This window comes from Megalopta genalis, chromosome 1 (assembly GCF_051020955.1).
Source record: "Megalopta genalis isolate 19385.01 chromosome 1, iyMegGena1_principal, whole genome shotgun sequence".
Taxonomy (NCBI): Eukaryota; Metazoa; Arthropoda; class Insecta; order Hymenoptera; family Halictidae; genus Megalopta; species Megalopta genalis.
In genome coordinates this window covers 40,396,237-40,420,184 of record NC_135013.1, presented here as the reverse complement: position 1 = coordinate 40,420,184, position 23,948 = coordinate 40,396,237, and the positions used below count along the sequence as shown (strand labels likewise).

General features: G+C 37.4%; 1 protein-coding gene across 3 annotated transcripts in view; it reads right to left on the bottom strand.

Annotated features, from left to right (window-relative positions):
- Nucleotides 1–23,948, bottom strand: part of N (neurogenic locus Notch protein) — a 491,366-nt gene that overhangs the window by 152,580 nt on the left and 314,838 nt on the right. For all 3 annotated transcript variants that reach the window (XM_033467199.2, XM_033467200.2, XM_076527805.1), the window contains one exon: nucleotides 1,622–1,804. In XM_033467199.2, the coding sequence (XP_033323090.1) occupies nucleotides 1,622–1,804 (183 nt within the window). The remainder of the gene's footprint in view (nucleotides 1–1,621; nucleotides 1,805–23,948) is intronic.

Genomic DNA, 23,948 nt, shown 5'->3' with positions numbered 1-23,948 from the left:
GTGTATGAAATCATAAATTGATAAGACCATGATTCCGTATTGTAAATTAAAGGTACAAGCTAAATCTATAGCTTGATTTCATTAAAAATTAATCAAATGCTACTGTTTCCGAATGCAGCTCGAAAGTGATGGACTCTAATTTAAATAGAGACTTGCATTAAGTTCCCCAACCCTTTCTAAAGAAGATGTTCTAATTCTGAATAACGTGGGATTACTTGTAAACTGTTTGTTTGAAATAATGATAATTGTGAAAGTAATGTTTCTTAGATATATCAGCAGGAAAAAGTGAATCTTTTCAGCAAAACGTCGCTAAATTCTTCGATACGGAATGAATAAATGAGCCGTTTATTTTGAAAGTGGCCTAACTCCGTTTTCCAATCTTTTGCCGATTACCATGTTTAAATGTACAGCTTCATGTTATGTATCAGTGAAGCACTTCAGGTTGCTTATATTCAGAGCAAATACGATAAATTTTTCACACATAAGTTTTCAGAATTAATTAAATAACTGAGCCGTGTAGTTTGAAAGTGGCCCAACTCCATTTATACTTACATCAAGATATTTACTATTGATAATGTCGAAAAGCAGTGATGAAGGTAATTTCAACTAATTGGTATTTACAAGTTAACCTAATTTTTGGGACAATTGCGTTAGTTGAATAACCTGTACGTTTAATTAATATAAAACTTAAAATTTAATATTAAATTTCAGAAATTATTTCACCCATGAGGAAAAACAGAACAAGACCATTAATTAGTTCAGATAGTGAAGAAGAAATAGTAACTAATAATTTAAAAAAAAAATCGAAAAAGAAACAGAATTATAGAACAATATTCGTCTTCAGAGGATGAAGATCCGAATAACAATGGAGAAAAAATTGATGCATCATACATCCAAAAAGTGCGAAAGAAATGGCATTAAAAAAAAACAATTTACTGTTCGTTCCCCAGGATTATTACAAGATTATTAAAAAGTGTCGGAAGGGTAATAATTTCATTGTAAATGAAATGAGACAGGAAGATTTTGTATCAACAAAATGATTAGAAAACGCAATTTTTAAAAGGGCAAAGAATTCTGATGGAGAATCAGTAAACTGGTTAAGAATATGAGAACATCATGATTTCTTCAAATCACTTTCACACGCACAAAATGTAGGCGAATAGTAAATTGTTTTGTAATAAATTTATGTTTGTAATTTTCTATGTTCTGTAATTAAAAAATGTTTTAAATCGCATAAATTATGTTTCCGAAGTGTTTTCAAGATATGTAAAACAAATTCAGTATTGTTTTTTACAATTTGAAACATCTTAAATTATGTTGAATGGACTTGGGCACCTTCAAATTTTATAATGAATCTGGCTGTTAATTTTGAAAGTGGCCCAACTCCATTCTTGATAAGCAAACGCACGTTATTTACTTAATAATTGCCACTATTTTAACAGGAACTTTAAATTTAACATCCTTAGATACGCTTAAGCAATATGACTCATTAGTATCCTATACGTATATTTTTAAATTCATTGAAACGCAAAACTTTAAATATCTCGATTTGAAGATAAATGGAGTTAGGCCACTTTCAAAATAAGCGGCTGAAATATTGAAAACCGAGACAATCACTTACCAGGCATGCAGACACATCGGAAGGTCCCAGGATCGTCCAAGCAGGAGCCGTCGTTCTGGCATGGGTGGGATTCGCACTCGTTCACGTTCGTCTCGCATCTTGGTCCGGTGAATCCTTGCGTGCAGTTGCAGGCGAACGAACCGGGCGTGTTTACGCAGATGCCGTCGTGTTCGCATGGGGATCCTGTACAGGACAAACACAAGAATATTATGAATTGTTCGCAGCGTTTAGAAGTTGCTTAGTCATTGTCTGAGACAAGAATAGGGACGTGAACTTAACCACTGAAGCAGTTTTTGTAGATTCTATACATAATTGTTAGACAGCGGATTTGCATGCAAAATAAAAATTTGTCCGCGTCAATTGCAAAAAATAGTAACTAAATAGCAAGTCCATTTTTTGTTTAATCGTTTGAATAGATTAACACTCGGACGGCGCAGACCCCGGTCTATTCGTGCCCGGAATTTAAAAATTGTTATTCATCTGAATGACAAGTTTCGACAAATGTGTGGAAAAGAACGATGTGTGAAGCGATAAAATTTATGCCGAGCATAGTCAGTTATATTTTTGCCAAAATAAGTCCGTCATTTGAGTGTTAAAAATAACACACTACCATTTCTCAGTTCTTTTAATTCTTTTATTATTTTATATTACATTTACCCAACCTCGTCGTAAATGATCTAATCATTTATATTAAGTAATTATTAGTAATTAATTAATTTATATATTAATTATTGAATTAAGCGTTGTCTAATAATTAGACTGCGGATTTATATTAGACTACGGTCTATAATTAGACTTACGTTACTTTCGTTTCAATAAAATTGTTAGAGAAACGAGGACGTTCCTAACTGGCTCTTGCGTTTTACAACAGCCGCGGAACAATTTTATTTCACATAAAAATCCACGTTCTACTAGTAATTACCATAAAAGTAAATCAGCGATGGGTTTGACGCGAGAAGAACGGAGATTTCCAATAGAATAGAAGAACCTTTCGGAAAACGCTTAATTCGAGGCATGTAGATTTGGTCAACAGTGCATCAATATATGCAACTACGTTAACACGTTGAATGCCACGGGGATCACCGGTGACCGGCACTTAACTTGGCGGTGACGCCATGGGGGCCACCGGTGACCGGCGCGCCCACATTGATAGAAATATATATAATTTCAAACAAATGTAAATATCTAAAATTTTGTATTATTACCATCGTCAATTCAAACAGTGACCCCTGTCGCAATTAACGTGTCAAACATGGTTATACACTGTAACTTATCTATTGCAGATAATATTTCAATATTATATGTATCCATAAAAGAAAATTCATCGTGGCGCCGCGGACAATTTCTGTAAAACCGGCGTGGCATTCAATGTGTTAAGGCACCAGGAAGTATCTTATCCAAATTGATAATCGTACGAAACATTATCGTGCCCATACTTGTCAAGCATTAAACTCCGATAAATGCATAATAATTTCCTGCCGGGGAGGAGCGCTAACCACGAAATAACTCTAGCGAAATTAATCGCAAGCCGATGGCTGAAGAATCCTGTTTTATTCTTATTATCGGCGGCAAGAATTACGAGCAATCTCTGGGCGCGCAGGAAACACGCTGAAGAGAACCATAATCGGGACCGTGGCTGATTCCGCAGCGACAGTCGACAGGGAAATAAGGGAGAGAAGCGGTCCCGCGGTAGCGCGGGAATTGTTCACGCGACCGTAGGATGCTAGATCATGAAAGGGCCGATAATTAAAGCTGCTGAGAACAGCGGCGAACGCGTGGCGCATAATAATTAATAGCCGTGCAAGAATCAAAGTCCAGCACGCAGGTGCATGCCCCGTGGGACGGACGACAAATACACGAGCTAGTGCACCTTAATTGGCCAAGTCGGCGCACTTTTTCGAAGAAGCTGCCATTAGGGTAAAGACGGGGGAGAAGCCCGAGTCCATGGCGACCATAAGAAGGAAGCGTCGCCGGCCACGGATTCCAGGGGCACCATTCTCTTGGCCAAGAATCCGAGCCGCGGGGACTCGGCTCTTTTCCCCGAGCTATGCGATCCGCGTTAATTGCAATAAGATAATTACCGCCGACAGCTGTCCGGCTGCTTGTCGTTCGCGAAATGAGCGTTTCATTAACGGTTCGAGCTATCCGAAAATTCCTGGTTTTATGCCCGGTCCCACGCGTCTCGTCGCGGATACCGTGAGTAATTGACTATTCACGCGACAAGCCGAATAGACGTATTTGAAATTCTAATGTAATAAGGTGAAAGTACCTATTATGAAGCACCGGTCGATTGTGACCCCTCCACGAAACAGTAGCACAAGTACTACGATAAGAAATAAACAGAATATGTATGTAAAAGAAATAAATGTAAAAATTCTACCCAGATTTCTAATCAGATTTTTTATTAAAGCAAAATTGACAGTCTATCCACGAAAAACGACCTTCACACGCCTGGTTCTATAGCTATGAATTTATTTATATCCTTTTAATTTTTCTATTATTTCAAATTACATTTACCCAACTTCGCAATGAATAATCTAGTAATTATTGAATTAACTACTGGTCAATAATTAGACTGCGGATTCTATGTATTGGGTTGGCAACTAAGTAATTGCCGATTTCAGTTATAGATGTCTCTCACTCCCATTTTTATGATATCCGTAAATGTTATATTATAAAATTATTATTATTATTATGTTATTTTTTATTATCCGTGAATGTTAGCAACAGGACAAATTGAATGCAGCGGTCAAGGAAAAGCGACCAGAATTGGTCAATCGTAAAGGTGTCATTTTCCACCAGGACAATGTTAGGCCGCACACGTCTTTGTCCACTCGGCAAAAATTGATGGATATTGGTTGGGAATCGATGTTACACCCACCATATAGCCCTGATCTCGCGCCATCGGATTACCACTTATTTCGATCCCTGGACAACTCCCTTCGTGGTAAAACTTTTAATGATGATGACGCTGTAAAATCTCACTTAACTCAGTTTTTGGCCGAAAAGGATCAGACTTTCTACGAACGTGGAATTTTCAAGTTGTCAGAGAGATGGCAAAAGGTCACCGAACAAAATGGAAAATACATTACAGATTAAACTTCGTTCCAAGTAAAAAAAAATTTTTTATTTCATTGAACAAATCGGCAATTACTTAGTTGCCAACCCAATATTTCTAACAGAAACGAGTGAGTGTAATTTGAAACACTGAAAAGATTGATAAATATTTAGGTGAAAGACAAATAATAATTAATTCTTGTTTCTTTTCTCGTTTCTCTTGTAATATGTACTAATTTCCATTTATTGTTATTGTGGAACTTGCGTCTTTGTTCGTGAACTCGATGATATCATCATTTATTTAATGTTTAAATACAAAATTGTTTGTTATTCGGGAGCTTAAGTAAGAGAGAAAAATAATTACTTGTTATTTTTATATATATATAAAAATATATATATAATTATATATATAATTATTATTAATTATTATTATTATATATATAATTATTATATATATATAAATAACAAGTAATTATTTTTCTCTCTTACTTAAGCTCCCGAATAACAAACAATTTTGTATTTAAACAGTTATTTCAATGAACATTTACTGAGATGACGGGCAACCCTAAAAAAGGGTGTACCTGTGAGAGGAAAGAGACGGACAGAGGAAGAAGAGCGAGCCGCGGGCTCGTTCCCAGGACAACGCGTCATACAATTATCCGCGATATTTATGAAGTTTTCTAAGGGCAACGACAGAGCAGCTTCGCCGGGCCGTTTATAAAGTGGCTTCAGCCCGTGGCACGCTCGCATACCGGTCTCGTGTAATTCGCCGACTGTTTTTCCCGACCCTGGCCAGGTAATTGCTGTCGCCGCGCGCGACGTTTGACCGGCGCGACACACGGAAGAACCCGCTGAAAGAAACACCGGGTAGAAAAGACGGCGAGGGGGTCGTACGTGTGTTGCGGGGCAAGAAACGCATTGCTCCGTCGTGTTCGCAATCGAGCGACCAACAGATGACGAATCGGCCCGGATCGGCTGTCCGCCGGTCTCCACGGACGTCTCGGCCCGATCATGCTGATCGATCTTCGGGAAATCGTGGGAAGGCTGACCGTTGTCTAACTCTGAATCTTTTCAAGTGCTGTAACAACGCGTCGGGCTCGGGATGAAGATCTCGTACGTAGTTTATGAATGTTATTCAATTCTTTCAAATCGAAGCAAGCAACGTGGTTCTTCTGTTATCAAGACCTAGGAAGGAAAGTACAGTAATTTCTCCCTAATTCGCGTTTGGAACGCGCACAAAAATGGATTGCCTCTCATTTTTATGATTGTTGACAATCGGTAACTACATAGCCTGACCGAAGGTTACCGCATATATGGGCTTCCTCGTGCGACCTTTCTGTTTCTCGATTTGCGATCCGCGGTTTCGTTTACAAGTTCGCGGAACGGCCGAGTCGATCCTGCACCGACTGTCCTCTTCCCGGCCTTACTTTCATTAGATCACTTTCGATGATCCGTGTATTCATCCTCCCTATGTCGTTTGCATGAATGAAGCTTCGAGACGCATAACCTTAGGCTTGACTTTGAGCTTGACCTCAAATTGAACCTCAAGTTCGACCATCTTAGTATCAGCCAAAAGAGTCGTGTGTGTCTGAGCGAAATATGCTAAACAATTTGCGAAGAGGAGATATGATCATTCGAGCCTTGCACCACGTTTTTATAATTGTTGACAATCGGCAACTATAAAAACGAGCCGCGAGGCTCGAATAATCGTATCTCCTCTTCCAAAATTGTCCAGTTTTGTTTACAACATGAAGAAAAATTGGGGAGAATTTACTGTAGTTCGGTAAATTTTTTGAGAGAAATTACAAACATTTTGTAGAAACTGGTGATTAGAGAATTCAGGAAGGACAAAGAAATAAGAAATGAAACTGCTGTTTATTATAAACATTAGGAAAACAATTTTTATATCGTTGTTCGGCACTAGAAGGGTTAAACTTCTTCGTCTGTACCTTTTAACAGCAAACTGAAATTCTTAGCCACGCCATTTTGAATAGAGTTTTCCATGAAGAATACTATAAAATGAAATAAGTAAACTGTGAATCTTCGTGGAAAATCAAAATTGTCTGAATCAATTGCCAGAGACAGAAGTTAAATGAAAATGTAGTTCATCTTTTGACAATCTCTATAAATTGAGCAAAATGTAGGAACATTCTTCGATTCTTTTAACGACTTCGTTACTTGGTATTTTATTTCGTCACTTTTACCATGGAAGCATAAAATCTGCAGTCTAATATACATATGTCTGCATTGGATACGGGTGCATCACTTCTGTCTGCAATAACATCAATCAGTAGATTGTAAGAGGATCAGTTTTTGGTTCAATCTGATCAAATGTTGCCAACTCTTCGTCTGTACCTTTTAACAGCAAACTGAAATTCTTCGCTACGCCATTTTGAATAGAGTTTTCCATGAAGAATACTATAAAATGAAATAAGTAAACCGTGAATCTTCATGGAAAATCAAAATTGTCTGAATCTCAATTGCCAGGGACAGAAGTTAAATGAAAATGTAGTTCTTTTTTTGACAATCTCTATAAATAATTCGCGTTCAGATCGCGCACAAAAGTGGATTGCGTCTCATTTTTATAATTGTTGACAATCGGTAACTATAAAAACGAGCCGCAAGACTCGAATAATCGTATCTTTTCTTCCCAAATTGTCCATTCTTGTGTGCGATCCAAGCGCGAATTAGGGAGAAATTACCGTAAACGAAGACATGTAAGGAACGAAAATTGTATCGTTCTATTGGCATAATAACGCGATCGAAATCGTCTTGCAGCGTCGCTAGCATGAAAGCTGACGATCTTCCCTGAAAATAGTCGAAACGATAGTCCCATCGAGCTACCGAATTTCTCGCGATCGTTCCTATTCGAGACCACCGCCGGCGCGGCTTAATGCAAAAATTTCGGAGCACGATTCGGCCGGCGGCGAACTCGCGCCGGCTCCGTAATACCCGAGGTGCATACACGCACGTAATATCGCGGATAATCGATCAATCGTATTCCCTCGGAGGCGCAGTTTGCGAGTTTCGTACGGTCGGTAGCGGGCTCGCTCGATCTCGTCTCGCGTTTCTTGCGGGCCGGCCCGCTCTTAGGGAACTTAATCTACCAGAAAATATGCAATCTTGATAATAACAGAGCACCGGCTCCAGCCGCGAGATCATTATGCTTCTTATTAAACTTAAAATAACAGTTTAGCGTTTAATTAGATTCGTTTGCGCTTCGGTACCACTGTGCCACTCTCGAGACGACGCGACGCGACGCTTCGAGTCGGACAAAGAGCGCTCCCAAGCCTCCGTTTCCGGTAAAATCTTATTAAGAACAGCATCCTGTTTTGCTGTCCCGACGGATCCAAGTGTTTCCATTATTTTGCTTAGACATTTGGGCAATTTGGAACGTTCTCGAACGAGTACCGTTCAAGTGGATCTCCTTACGGGAAGAAAAACGACGTCTCGCGCCAAGGGTGCACTTGGTGAATCACTGGCCTGAGTAATGTAAATTCTTGTACATTTTTTTGTGAAAATTGTTGATCCACTCCAGGGTCTCGAAACTGAAGATGTTCGCAAAATAGGTCTGTTCTTATAAATTGTTTTCAAGAAGCAGCAGTTAAATTGTTCTACTGGAGTATCGTCCAGGAAAGTCGATTAATTATTGCGAGATAAGAATTATTGTTACATAAGATACGTGAAAGGAATCATTCATTATATAATTCTACCTAATTATCTAAGTAGTCTTTCCTTTGCTGTTTGAGAAAAAATTCGATTTTATTCATCCACAAAATTCGACATTTCCGAAAACTTAAAGCAGAATAAATAATTTGTCAATCGGGAAAAGCAACATATTTCGAACACTTTGAACCTTCTAGACTTTAACCTTTCTTTAGCCTTTTTAGAATAAATGTGAATTTATTCTTGTCATTATATTAAATGTGAATTTTAGAATAAACAGCTAACAATTATTCACATTATCACCCGAATAAGTTTACAAATTTTATTCGGATAATTTATTCGAATGAAGAATAAAGAATTATTCAAATAAATAGCTGAAACAATTTGTTAGGAATATTAAATTATTATTATTCGAATGAAGATTAAAGAATTATTCAGATAAATAACTGGAACAATTTGTTGGTAATAATAAATTATTGTCATTCGAATGAAGAATAAAGAATTATTCAAATAAATAGCTGAAACAATTTGTTAGGAATATTAAATTATTATTATTCGAATGAAGATTAAAGAATTATTCAGATAAATAACTGGAACAATTTGTTGGTAATAATAAATTATTGTCATTCGAATGAAGAATAAAGAATTATTCAAATAAATAGCTGAAACAATTTGTTGGGAATATTAAATTATTGTTATTCGAATAAAGATTAAAGAATTATTCAGATAAATAACTGGAACAATTTGTTGGGAATAATAAATTATTGTCATTCGAATGAAGAATAAAGAATTATCCAAATAAATAGCTGAAACAATTTGTTAGGTATAATAAATTATTGTTATTCGAATGAAGATTAAAGAATTATTCAGATAAATAATTGGAACAATTTGTTGGGAATAATAAATTATTGTCATTCGAATGAAGAATAAAGAATTATTCAAATAAATAGCTGAAACAATTTGTTAGGAATATTAAATTATTGTTATTCGAATGAAGAATAAAGAATTATCCAAATAAATAGCTGAAACAATTTGTTAGGAATAATAAATTATTGTTATTCGAATGAAGATTAAAGAATTATTCAGATAAATAACTGGAACAATTTGTTGGGAATAATAAATTATTGTCATTCGAATGAAGAATAAAGAATTATCCAAATAAATAGCTGAAACAATTTGTTAGGAATAATAAATTATTGTTATTCGAATGAATAATAAAGAATTATTCAGATAAATAGATGTAATAATTTGTTAGGAATATTAAATTATTGTTATTCGAATGAATAATAAAGAATTATTCAGATAAATAGATGTAATAATTTGTTTGGAATATCGAATTATTGTTATTCGAATAAAATATACAATTAAAAAGAATTCATTCAAACAATTCTTCTATAAAAATTCGAATAAATTCGAAACAATTCGAATAAATTCGAACAATTCGAATAACGCCGAACTCAGTAATGTACCTCCCTATTCAGTAAAAGGCGCCAAGTATGTACCACGTTCGTCACCAAATTTCCACTTTGACCCAAGAATGTACAGGTAGATCGATGTTCGTAGAAAAATCGATATCAGCCGATTTCTAGCAAGAGGATACAGTCGAATGGGTCCCATTGGCAATATCCAGCGGTAGCCAGGATTTCCAAGGTGCTACAGGTATGCCGGCGTCCACCGGCCAGGTATACGAACTGCCTGTGCTCGTATCGGTTTACCATTGTCAGGGCAACGTTGTCAAATTTCGGTGTAACAATGGGTCTTTGTTTAGCCGGCAGGTAGCGAACGGAGGAGCCGCCCGGGTTCCTTCGACGAGGATCCGGCCAAGTCAACTTCGCCACGAAAACGGAGGATGAGGCGAGGAAGCCCGAGGAACAGGGATTTCGTTACGCGTTGCCGCGTTGTTTGCACCGGCACGCAATGAGCGAACTTGCGGAACTCACACGAAGCCCGTTATGTTCCAGACAAAAAAAAAAAGAGAACAGCAAGAAATTTAATATCGGCGAAATATTCTCTCGCTGTCTTATTGGCAGCCTCCGCGAACCCCAGAGCATCCGGGATTCATCGACACTTTAAACTCGATTGTAAACTCGATCGAGATTTCTGTCGCGGAATGGCGCGATGCGCTTGTCGACTTTGTGTCGCCAGAACTCTGATATCAAAATTTTCTATCAATAAAGATGAAATCTGATACAACGACTAAGTAACTCTTCTGTTAGATGATCTTCTACCGTACCTATAGCGTATAATTTGGTATTTATTTCATTAACTACTTATTATAGTAAATATTCATTTTAATATATATTCATTCATATTTAAAATATATTCATTCATTTAAAATATTCATTCATATATGAAAGAGTCCACTTTTACTCATCATTCGTTTTTGGTTCATTGCTTTTTAGATCGATGTCCCCTTAAAATATTTAATTCTGACTAGATCGCAGATTTTTATGCAAAATAAAGATTTAAATGTTCTGCATTCGATCCACTCTCATTCTTATCGTAAACGAGATAAATTAAATCACATACTTTCAGTGTACTAAACCCACCGAAATGGTTAAAATGACCAGTTTCACGGTTTCTGTTCGAAAGTCGCCATAGTTATACGTGTTCTTTCATAGAAAATGATTGAACATATTTCCTAATCCAAGAATAGTATATACTAAAAATGGCGAAAAATCAAAATAAATCGAACAATCTTATCATTCTAATAAAACAATTATAGGGCTCGCTAGGTTCAGTGTTAGATTGGAATATTTTCGTCATCCGCGTCACTTAATAAATAGTTGTTCTTTAGCGTCATTATGAAAGTCGATTCTCATTCAGTGCAATCGCTGAGAATAATACTAAAATGCAATGTAAAATAATTCTAAAATTCGATGAGAAATAATTCACACATTACGAATCTAGGCGTCTATCAACGCTTTAAAAAGAGGACTCGCGAGTGCCAGGGACGCCATCTTTCTAAGAAGCAAAAATCTCTGGATCTTCAGAGGAACGTATGAAAAAGAGAATAATCGAAAAAGAGTCTTCGCGAGACGGTTTCATTTCGCTGCTACAAATTATGACGTCCGGACGGTGTCACCTTCGCGGGCCTCAGAGAATTTCAGGACCCGGCAAGATGGCCGTCGTAATACAACACCGGACGACCAGCGCGCGGTCGCCGAGCGACCCGGTTTGCGGTGGTGGTCCTTCGCTGCAAATGGACCGGCGTTTTCAGGAATTCAGCGTAAATATTTATAAGTCCCGAGGGAGGAAGGGAAAGCCGAGGGACGGAAGACTTCTTCTCTGGGCGAACCACAAGAAAGAACCTCGCACGAAATACAGGAGACAACCTTATCTCCGGGACGGACGTCCCTCGCGGGAACAGCGACGAATAAATTGCCGCGTTCCCTGAAATCTCCCCACGGGCCTCTGCTTTTCCTTTGTGGGAACCCGATCCGAAAAACTTGGAAACACTGCCACGAAAACGGGATTTTCATCGAGCCGCGGTCTCGGGATCGAATAAAATTGCAATTAACGTCATCGGGAACGGGCACGGGCCCAAATGGCCGCTGCGTGTTTTGCCCAGAGTCTGCTTGAGACGTCCGCGGGGACGTCCAACGCGACTCGATCGTGACTTTTTCCAGCGGGTTCGGTTTTGCGAAATCGATAGAGGCGTGCCGCCTGAAATTTATCTGGACGTCCAGACAAGTATCTAATTAAAGCCGTGGATTGATTCGTTTCATCTTATTATGCAAAATAATGCTCGTCTGCGTCGATTGCAAAACATAGGAGCCAACCGAAATTTTTTGTCCTTCTTGAATAATTTTAGTCAATTGAAACTAATACATCCACATTCTCAGTTTCTTTTCATTTGTTCACTATTTCAAATTCCAGCCATCCATTTTTTTGCCATAAATGCATAAAGTACGCCGTCTAGTTATGATATTATATTTATTCAAATCATCTGCAATTTTTGTGATAACGAATTATAATATAATAAGGAAATATAGTTTTAAAGAAATATAGAATAAGAAATATAGTTGGAAAGACAGGTATAAAATTGGAAAATGATCGTTTAACTGGCGGTGGTGGGTTTAACGTAATGAATAACGAATATTATTCAATTTACTACTTATCGAATAATTAAACAGTGAATGCTATTACATTACTTTCAACTTGTTAAATTTATTAACGAAGTAAATGTATTTTTATTCGATCTTTCTTTATTGCAATCGAGATAGACAGTTTTTATTTTGCATGAAGATCCCCGCTGTCTACAAATAACTATTTAATTACTTGGATAGCATGCCAGATTTCAATAATGACGGTGTTTTAAAATTTTCTCACGGCATTCAAAACGAATTATGAGACTATACTTTTAAAAAGAGTAGTACATACATCAATTTGTTTATTAAATATTTTAATTTGATTCTTCGCAGGGCCTAACTTCTCCAAGTAAATATTGCAATGCGATTTCAAGCAGATGAATTCTCGCTTTTCCTTCAAAGAAAGAGGAAGCATAAATACGGCGATGTAATACAAGGATTAATAAGATGTTTGTAAAAAGTCCTCTCTTGATTTACGTACCGCGGAGGGTCTCGGTGGAAAAGAAACGAACAGCTAATTAACAACCGCAGTGCGCTTATCTTCCGGATTCGTTAAAATATCAATTAAACGAGTTAGCGTTATTCGCTGTAGGGAGAACTCGATATTACGATGCCCTAATGCAAATTCGATCGGTACGGAGCCGACGCGCGCGCGGTAATTAAGGAATTATCGAAGTAATCCGCAAGCTCGACGGCGACTCGGCCTCGGATTATCTTGATTAAACGAAAGCGGAATACGTAAGTTTCATCTTCCGATTTGCCACGAGCTATAAACCGCTCGAATTATTATGCCGGGCATGAGAAGGGTTGCAAGCGGAGCCGCGGGGGTTATTATGCAATAATAAACAGGTATTTTTATATCGAGCGAGCAACAAATGGTCTAAATCGTTAGGAAACTATTAGTCAATTTTCTGACTTTGATGTTTCGAGATATTTATTTTTCTTCTAAACTGGCAACCCCTTGAATCCTTGAAATCCCAAGTATTAACCCTTTGCGTTCGAGTAGCGACCCTAAGGCGCCATAAAAGTTGTTATGCCACGTTCGAAAATAATTTAAATCAAATTTGTTTATGTTTAAAGGACTGTTAGCAGTGTAACTGTTGCAAGAGTCACAACATTTAATTTCATTTGTATGAAATGCTCCAGGTTGTATAAAATGGAAATGTTATCAAAAGAACTATTTTGAATTTCGAGTTAAAATGGCTGCACAAAGTTCAGTTTGTCAGACAACTGTATATGACGAAATATGATGAAATAAAACTGATTACTTGAATTATTTGTTATTAAACAAAAACGTGTAAGTTTGTGCTACATTCTGATGTATGTGAGCAGTTATATGTATTTTACAACTCTTAAAACTTTCATAAGGCTTGTATTAAAATGATTAAAAATGATAGATATCGGATTTATTTCATACGAAAGCTTGCACAATTCTGTTCAAGAATACTACAAAAAATTTGTAAATTTGAAGTGCGAACTTCCGTAGCCTTCAATTCTACGTGAGTTTTCATGAGTAGACATCCGAGTTATTTGAGTGTTCCGTATGCATCACTCAAACGAATCGCAGGTAACGAATTGCTATTTCTAATTGCATTTTTTGCATTTTCTGCTTTATCTACTAATATAAACGTCACCCCGCAAATGTATTTAATTGAAACCCATCGTCATAATTAAAGATCTATGTTACGAAAAGAATTTTAAATTTTTTGCTTCAGATTCGTCATCGCCGACCTCGAAAATCCTAAATAAAGAAATTCCAGAAAACATTTGTCGAAATCCCGAGCTTTCGGCGAAAAATTAGGGATGTTGAACCACTGTGCAGCGGTCGAACGATCTCGGAAGCGTCGTCGATTCGCCGATAATTACAAACCGATCGGTGAGCTACTCCTCGGAGATTTCAATGCTGGCGGCAAGAAGAGCTGTCGCGTTTATCGACCCATAGAATCTGAGAAGGCCGTAAGTAACCGTTGGGTGGTAGAAGGGAGCAGAAGGGGGGATGAGATGAGCAGGAAGAAAGTGGACGTTCCCCCGGATTTAATGACTGGTACCACCGAAAGGCCGCAAAGAGAAACAAAGGAGTAGGATAAATGAGATGAGGAGGGCGTGAGCTTCGACTAATCATCCGGCGGTATTAAAAATCTTAAACTGGACCAGGGCTGCTGGAAAATCGGCCTCTTGATGGATTATGATCGTGCAGAAATCCCGCTGGATAAATTCGATGCCGTTGACGGTAAAAAAAAAGTACCCGCAAAAAAGTAATGAAGACGGTTTTCGGGGGATACGAACTTTATTATTTCTAGCCTGGGAATTATTATTATGCGTTTCTAATAATCAGTGAATAACAGATATTTTATATTTTCATGTGGTTGATAAAAATTTATAGTTATTTCACAAGAGAATATTATTAATAACTGTATGAGCAAATTCTTAAGATACAATGTATGTATGCAATATAAATTCATATGCTAAACAAATATACGTATGTAACTTTGTACATTAAAACCTTTTTCCAACCCCTATGCAAATATCTAGCTGTTTTTATGCAAAATTCTATTATGTGGCTGTTCAAAAATTATAAAACAGGTCTGGATATGTTTACTTTGCTCATCATTTACGATCTAAAATATACCATAATATATAATATGTATACCATAAAAATTATTATCTCTAAAGTATGTTCTAAAAATGTATTATCTAAAACATATTCTACAAATATATTATCTAAAATATATTAAATCAACTTGTGTGTATCAAAGAAAATCGTGGTTATTACTACACAGCGAATGTTTATGCAAATGTATGATTTAATAGAAAACCTGGACAGAAATTTGTTTCGTCATTAGTGGAATCGAACAATATATTTTTTATTTTGCTTATTGTATACGTCTCGCATAATGCATATTTCTTGCATATCACATTTCCTCCATATTACGAACGTATTCCTAGCATATTTTTAATTAACAATTTCAAATACATTCCAGATGGCTCAGTTCTAAGTTTGCATGAGAAATGCATACACGTTGATAAATATTTTATACATATTTTGCATATAAAAGTATATTATACGTGCATAACAATGGCAAGAATCAGCGAAACAATAAAGAACTACTAATGAGTGCGCTGTCCTTCTTACTTTAAAATGATTAAAATTCGCGAGCTCGGTCCACTGGCGGCCGCTTTACCAATTTCCGTTCAGATATTCCGTGATCATAGGAATTAATCCGTAATCATGAAATCTTCGGTAAATAGCGGCCGACTTTGTCCACGAGCAGTTCATCAACGCCCCCATACGCGGCCAGAGGCGATCAGGCGAGCGCAAGAAAACGAAGACGAGAAAATGGCCAGGAAGAATCGTTCTGGTCCTCCCTGGGGGGAAAAGGCTCTCTTTGAGTAATGTCTTCCTAATTACAATCCTCGCGTTCGAAACATGACACACGGGTGTACTGTCTACCGGCGAAGGGAACGGGTTCTCGAATGGGGCCCCGGCTCGCCCAGAAAAACTGGGATCCTTATTTCATTATGCGGCTATAAAAAGTTTAACGGCTGAAATCTGGTGCAGGGGAGTTGGTCCAGGACTGTCGAAACGCTTTCTCCCGGAGAACTATCCCCGGGAACTATTCGCTGCAACTCGTCAGTTTTTTCGGGAAATAAAACGCGGTTCGGACGCGAAAAAAGGGCACGCGAGGGCCTAAGCGCTCTCATGGTTTGATATGCGTGAATTTCAATCAGGTCCTGGAACGCCGACTGCTTTAGCGTGAGCGAGAACTTTGGCGAGCTGATATCCTTCGGCGTAATAGCCATCGAGAGATTCATATTCAACGAATCCAATTTACTCAGTCTGCTACTTTTTCCGATTACGGAAACGATATTCTTTGCGCGAATCTAACAGATAAGAGTAATGGCCGAATTTTCACCTTCTGATGATTTAAACTGACTATTGGTTATATTATATTTTTTACTCGTTAGTAACTTATATTCGCTATAATCTGCGGACCAGGGTAAAAATATTTCAACTGGGAAATACAAATGGAATAGTAACTTATTTCTGTATCGAATGAGATACTAATTGAAATATATATTTTACGATATGAACCTAAAATAATTCATCGAAATAAATATCTTCTTTAATATTTGAATACAATTTTCATGAAATTTCGCCGACCAAGCATCATTCGTATTTACATTTGAGATGTATATCGTTTGAGATATGTACATTGTTAAAAGCAAATAGATGTTAAATGTTCCAATTACATTAACTGATTAAGAGAAATATAAGAAGCTTATTTTTCAAAATAAAACGTGCTTGCACTTTTCCTATAGATATACTATTTCTCACAAATATTAATTGTAAGAAGTAGAATTTCAAATAATTAATAGAAATTTAGACACATGAAATACCATGAGGTAATTGTTCTATTCTTTCTGTTAATGAAGTACGTCAAGCAACTGATTTTACATAGTTGAATGTCATATGTCCATTTTAGTAGACAAGTCTTGATCATGTAAAAAGATGAATGCTCATCCATTCGTCTGTTAACATTAGTAAAAATTCAAAATATATTAATGTATGTAAAAGTAACTTTTTATAATCACATACTCGATGTAATAAAGATTAGAATCTGTGAGATACAAGACGTTCAAAGAGTGCACTGTGTCATTTTCATTGCACAGATCAAATTGTTGGTTAAAATGACCGGCTTCACATTATTTGTAAATTGTAGAAAATAATTGTATAAATTTCTTACGTCAATCGTATATTATAATAAAAATGGCGGAAAGTTTCAACGCATTCGGTCTTAGTATACCAATTAGACAAATCCATCGTTTCGAGGAGATCCAGAAGAACAATGGGATTCATAGGTTGCATAAATCTTGCGTCGCGACTGGGGCCAATTAAAAGGACCTGCGCATTAGTTGTCCGATTAGCCGCAATGCCGTTGAATGTTTGCTAAATTAGTGCGACGAGGGGTCGAAGTGTCCTAATGGAATCCAGAAAATGAATGGATGACCGCTTGTTACTCGGGTCTAATGATCGCGATGATCTAAACAGTGTCTCTTTTCGCGGCGGACGAGCTTGATCGGCGAGGCTCACCCCCGAAATCCAATTAATTCCCCGGCGCGGTTGATTAACGCGCCAGGGGAACACGACTATGAGTTTACTAATGCGTACGAGAGTTGTGCCGGCGTCCATCTTGCTTCGGGAGGGAACGAGACATGAGAGAAGAGCGGCCGCGATACAAAAGAAGTGTTTCTGATTATTAATGAAGTGTCTTTGTCTGGAACGAAACGTATTAACCGGTGCGCTCAGCTACGGCTGGCGGCGCGTATTTATTATCCGGCGAATGAAAGGGTTTACTTGGATATATTTCCGAGTGCTCCTCTTGATGCTCACCCTCGACGGCTCCGCCTTTTTTCCGAGTTCCCATACCGGCGTGCAGTGCACTGTTTGGTCTTAAAAACTGGCCAGAATTATTTTAATCGTTTTCGTCAGAACAAAAGTACTTGAAACAATGCCATCATTTACTATAATTTCATCAATTATGCGCAGGATAATTATGCAAATGATACGAATTCTGATTGAATTTGTATTTTTACCGCGTATGTAGTTGAATCGAATTTCAAATAATTATGAAGGATAACCGTTAAACATTTAATTAATGTTATTATAATTGGTTTTAAATAGAGGTGAAATTAAATTATGAAAGATTTTTCACACGAGTTTGAATTATAGTAGGATTTTAATAGCAATTTTAACTGTGTAATAGATTTTTAATAGGAATTCTTATTGTTTTTTATATTACTTTTCTTTAATACAAATCGACAATCGATGTTAGTATTATTTCTTATGAATATAATAAAGTTTAGCATTTGGGATTTGTTTCCGTGTTTGATCATCATTCAATTTAAGTTAATTTTTCCTTTCCAGTAGAATATTTTTTCTAAATGTGCATTCTTTACTTAGAATTTCAGAAACTTGTGAAAAAGTTTCGCCAAATATGATTTCCGAATATTTCTAATTTACAGTTAAAAACTTTTTAATAAATGGGTTTAGTGGCATTAATTATTTAAATCGTGTACTAACAAGTCGTAACCTTATCTAATAACTTCGGTTAGCTTTATTATGCAGAAAAAGATGGTTTAAATTTCTCTTTCAACATAACACAATAATTGTTATAACAATAAGTGTCAACATCTTGTTAGAAAAGTATTCACTTTTGTTTAAATTAATTCCTTCATCATTTTATATTAATTCCTTTAGAATTTTATACTAATAAACTCCGGCATAATTTTATATTAATAAATATACTTTTTATATTCACTATCGTTTGTATTACCAGCTTCAACTTTCAGTTATCCGTAAACGTATTCGTTATCGAGAACGCGTATAAAATATCGCTTAAAAAGAGCAGATAAAAATTGTATCCCGATTTCTGTTTCCTCAAAGTCTGCAAAAATAAAAAACTTGCATGAAGTTCCACACGCGCCTGCAACATTTCTATACATGTTTTCAACCGAAGACGCAAATACCACGTAAGAAATAGAACACGGGTCAGGATAATCCTATCGAAGAAATTCCACGATCACAATTTTCTTTACGCAAGATACGGCACATACGCGGTTCCGAGAAATGAAAATTGCCATACTGCGTGGCGATAAAACGACGGGAGTGCATGTGTAGCAAAGCACGAGGCTCCTCTAGTTCAACTCGATTACGAGTTTCGCAAGAACCAGACCGCCGCGATATTAAAGTGGAGGGTTTAAATAGGAGGGAAAAAGGTGCTCGAGGCGAAGATTTTTCCGTCTCGCGGCGTGGCGTTGCCGATATCGATTTCCTTTTACGTTAACGGTGATCCCCGGCGTCCTTTTCTCTCGTTACCATGACCATTACCATTTTTCCTGGTTCACGGGTGATCGAGCACGACTGCGAGCCACGTTTTCTACTTATTTCCATGTCAACGATGCCCGGGCGTAGATTGACAGCGAGCCCGGTACCGCAATATCATAAATCGAATTCCGAGTGATAGTGCGCAGCGATAAACCTCGCCGAGGAGCCGCGAGTACGAAGAAAATCGTCGGGGTGTGTGGGCCCCATGCTGGGCCCGATCCTCCGCGGGACTATTAATTAAATAGGAACTACTGACCGTCCGGCCAGTTAATTGCAAACCCATTACCCGCGTGCCTGTGCGGAACGAACCCTGAATTTCTACCGTTTCGAGGCAAAATGCGTGTCGATTTCCGGCGCTTCTGATTTACATTGACCACGCAGAATGTACTTTGTATTAAAAATTTGTATTTTATCCTTTTAGGTACGGCTGAATTCTGCGTGAGGCTATTTCCCTGGACGGCAGATTCGGATATGTACTGTACGGAGTCTGATGCTGTATATTCCGTCTGTATATTGTTGGCATTGTTGTAAATCGATATGAAGACAAAAGAAATGTGAAACAATGCATAGGAAGATGATTATTTAATTCAAACGGAGAGCGAGTGAGCTACTAGAGTGAGGGTGTTCCAAAAATGTCTCGTAATCCGAAAGTGGTGGGTTCCTTAGATCATTTGAAGCAACTTCTTCCTTTACAAAAATTTTCTTCGAGACATCGTTAACGAGTTATTAACGAAAAACAGTGACCAATAAGGAATCGAGTACGGCTGACGCGAGGCGGCCCAGCGCACGAAGCCCAGTTCCGCTCATTGGCTCGGTCGCCTCGCGCCAGCCGAGCTCGCCTCTCATTGGTCACTGTTTTTCGTTAATAACTCGTTAACGGTGCCTCGGAGAACATTTTTGTAAAGGAAAAAGTTGCTTCAAATGACCCGAGGAACCCGCCACTTTCGGATTGCGAGACATTTTTGGGATACCCTGTATAGTGGCGCGTCGTTCAGAGAGATGACATCCGCGAAAGCCACTATAGTGGCGTGTCGTTCTGAAAGATGTTATCCGCGATAGCCACTATAGTGGCGCTGTCCATTCTTCCTGCCACCTTAATTCATCGTGTTCGTTCATTGTTACGTTGCTTCCATAAGACTGTTTATTTTATTGAGAATTAAAGACTGAATAATTGTACAACGAAGACCATTTATTTCGGCTTTCATAATCAAAAATGAAATATTGACTTGTGTCTCTTTCTAACAATTTTATCCGCAATTCAGTATTGTTATTTAATAGAAAGTCATTTGGGAAAACCATGTAACCAGTTCAAAAACCTTGGTCAATGTTGTACATTCAATTTTCATTCGATCTTTTACCATTACTAATTTATAAACCTCGATTGTTGCAATCGAAAGTCTGGTTTCACATTGAAGCTTAACGATCGCTACGTATGAATGAAAAATATAATTAAAAATAAAATATTATAAATAAAAATATTATCGAATACAAAATTGTAAGGTGATTAGAAGAATGCGAGGATATTGTTGCGTTATTTTCAACTTGCTATAATTATTAAAAGAAAACTTTCATTTAACCTGTGTTACTTACAATTAACTTGAACAATTTTTATTTTGCACAAAGGTTCGCGGTCTAGTCGTACGAAATGCAAATACCGTACATCGGAAAAACTATTTTGGATATCGAGTTAAAATGGCTTCGAGTGCAAAGGGTTAATGCGTAATGCGTACAGCCATGCCCCGAGCGTGTACCGATAGGATTCAAAGGACCCCGATGAAATTCTTCCCGAGACAACTGTCGATCGATCGATATCGCCGTGTAACGCTCAGTTCGAAACATAAATCCCCGGCGGACCATCAATTATCCTGGAGGAATTATTAATAATCGTCGCTGTTCTGGCAGCGGGGACTTGCTTGCTCGATGCATCGTATCGAACCTTCCAATCGCAGGCTCTCTCGCGCCGGGGTAACTCATCCGCCGAGGAGGGGAGGCCCGGGAGGGCCTACGAATGACAAGTTTGCCCGCAGATACGAAATGGAAATAAGAAGAAGATGTCGGATACTTATTAAGGTGCAGTGCACCCTACAGGTGTTCGAGTGGAATGCTTTGAGAACGAGATCGCGAACGAGAGATCCGAACTGTTTGGGGAGAACTGCAGCCTTGCTCCCGAGCATCCTCACTCCGTGGCTTGCTATCGAAAAACACCATAAAACTTCGCGGCGAGGAATTCCACGAAACAAAAGCAAAACGCGCGTGTCTGCTCCGTAAACCGTTTGCAATTTTATTGACGCGTTGTTGGTGAAATGCCCGACTACTGTGATTACGTGGAATAATAAATGTGAGGAGGACTATAAATTTTAAGTCGGTGTTAATAACAAAACGGTGGCATTAATAATAAATATTAATGAAAATGGTATTACTAATATTATTAACGGTACAAATGGTATTAGTGATACTATTAATAATAAAAGTGATATTATTAATAAAACCACTTGGCATTTCTCGCGGAGAATAAAAGGTTTCTTTTTCATTCTAACAGATTCGTGCTCTCGTTAAAAACATAAAACATATGAAAATTTATATAATATTAAAACCATAAAAATAAACGTCTCTTCAACTTTAGTCAAATTCTTTTGAACTTCTTCACTGCTTTTCAGATTTGAAAAAGAATTCGTACGCTAATCAATAATATAAGAACGTTGAAAATGTAACATGATGTCATACGACTTAATTTCTCAATTTGGAGATTTCGTTGAATAAAATACTGTAATTTTATGAAATTTTTGAGGTGGTTGGTACGACGGTCAAATCGTTAATGGAGTTGCCATACCCAAACAAATCGATACGCTTGTTGCATTCTGATAACAAACGCATCGGTTCGTATCGTACACGACCTCAATGAGTTGCATATTTTCGCACTCGCAATCGGAGATACATCGTTTCACAATCGGATGTATTCAGACAGGATTGCCGCAACGTAACGATCACGAATTCCTCGTTCATGATGGATCAATCACGATCGGCGACAACAGCAATAACGGGAAGGAGGCAACAACATGGAGGCACGCAGGATGAATGAACCGCGTCCAGAACCGAGTTAATCGATCGCGATCGATCGGTTCCCGTCCGGCAATATACCACGCGTGGGATTTCAATTTGCCCGAACCGTAGGGGCTTTCTCGTACGATTCTGAACATTAATCTAATAACTACTGACTGTTCCCGATCTTCGAAATCGAATCGATATTTGAACACTGAAAATAATATCATCCCACTAAAACAACATCGTCTCACTCAAACTATTCATTACAATGTAATGAATTTATCTCATTAAAACTAAACCATTGCATTACAAATTAAAAAGAAAAATCTCATACTTCTTCTCCATCTAATTTTATTGTTAGCTCCCATTTTAGCACTTTGACTACCGCGTCACGTGAAATTATTTGTTCAGATTTGAAAATGGATTACTACGAAATTTGTTATGTTATCCAAATAATTGAATTGTTATTTGGTGAGCAGTAAATTTAATAATATTCATTATTAATTGAATACAGAATGAAACGCGCCGAGTATTATAATATTCCATTTATTTAGATTTTGTGCAATTCTTGTTATGATAAATTAGATAAGATGAAAGTAATTCCATAAAACTTAACTTTTCAACACTAATTAGATTAATTAAAATAGTTGTATTAAAATAGTGGCTGCGAAAGTGTTAATTAGTAATACTTATAGACACTTATAATGCCAACATTTATAAACTGCAAGCGAATCTAATTAGTTACGATCTAAATAACATTGCATCTTTAAATATTCATAAATCGCTATAGTCCGGAAGTTTGCAAATAAACGCACAGTCCGTTAAATAGACGCACTTTGCATTTAAGTGTTCGAAGTTTTCTAACGAACATAATGCCGTACTATACACGAGACCATGATTTATTATGAGCGTAATTTATGTATGTAAGAGTACGAGCTAGCACGATAGAATCGATCAGATAGATTCCCGAAGATATACTTCTGTGATCCGTTCATGCGCGAAATCATCGTTGAGTAAAATGAGACAAATCATCAAGCGCTCGAGACGAATCATTAATAACTATCCTCGATGGGGCATGGTGAGGCGTTGGCGCGCATTTATTCTGCAGCGAGATTGCTTTCGAGACATTATATTGGACATTAATTTAGCAACACAGTTACGATATTTATGGATCACTAAGATTGCAATTATACTGGATGTAAACATTTTTCTATATCGTTAAATGTTGAATCCAAATCGACGTTTCTAAATGGATTTATTTAATCAAATTCAATGTTGTTCCAGACGAGACAACAAAATTGATGGTCGGCACTATGAATTCGGTACTCTACACATTTATGGCACGAGTGAATTGTCAGAATGCAAAGAAACTTGTGTATTAATTAAAATCAATGGGACTTTTATTTTACTTTTGACTACAAATCTCTCTCTCTCTCTCTCTCTCTCTCTCTCTCTCTCTCTGTGTGTGTGTGTGTGTGTGTGTGTGTGTGTGTGTGTGTGTGTGTGTGCGCGCGCGCGCGCGTGTGTGTGCGTGTGTGTATCATATCTTACATTTTATAAGCCACGTCAATAAATTTAATATAAA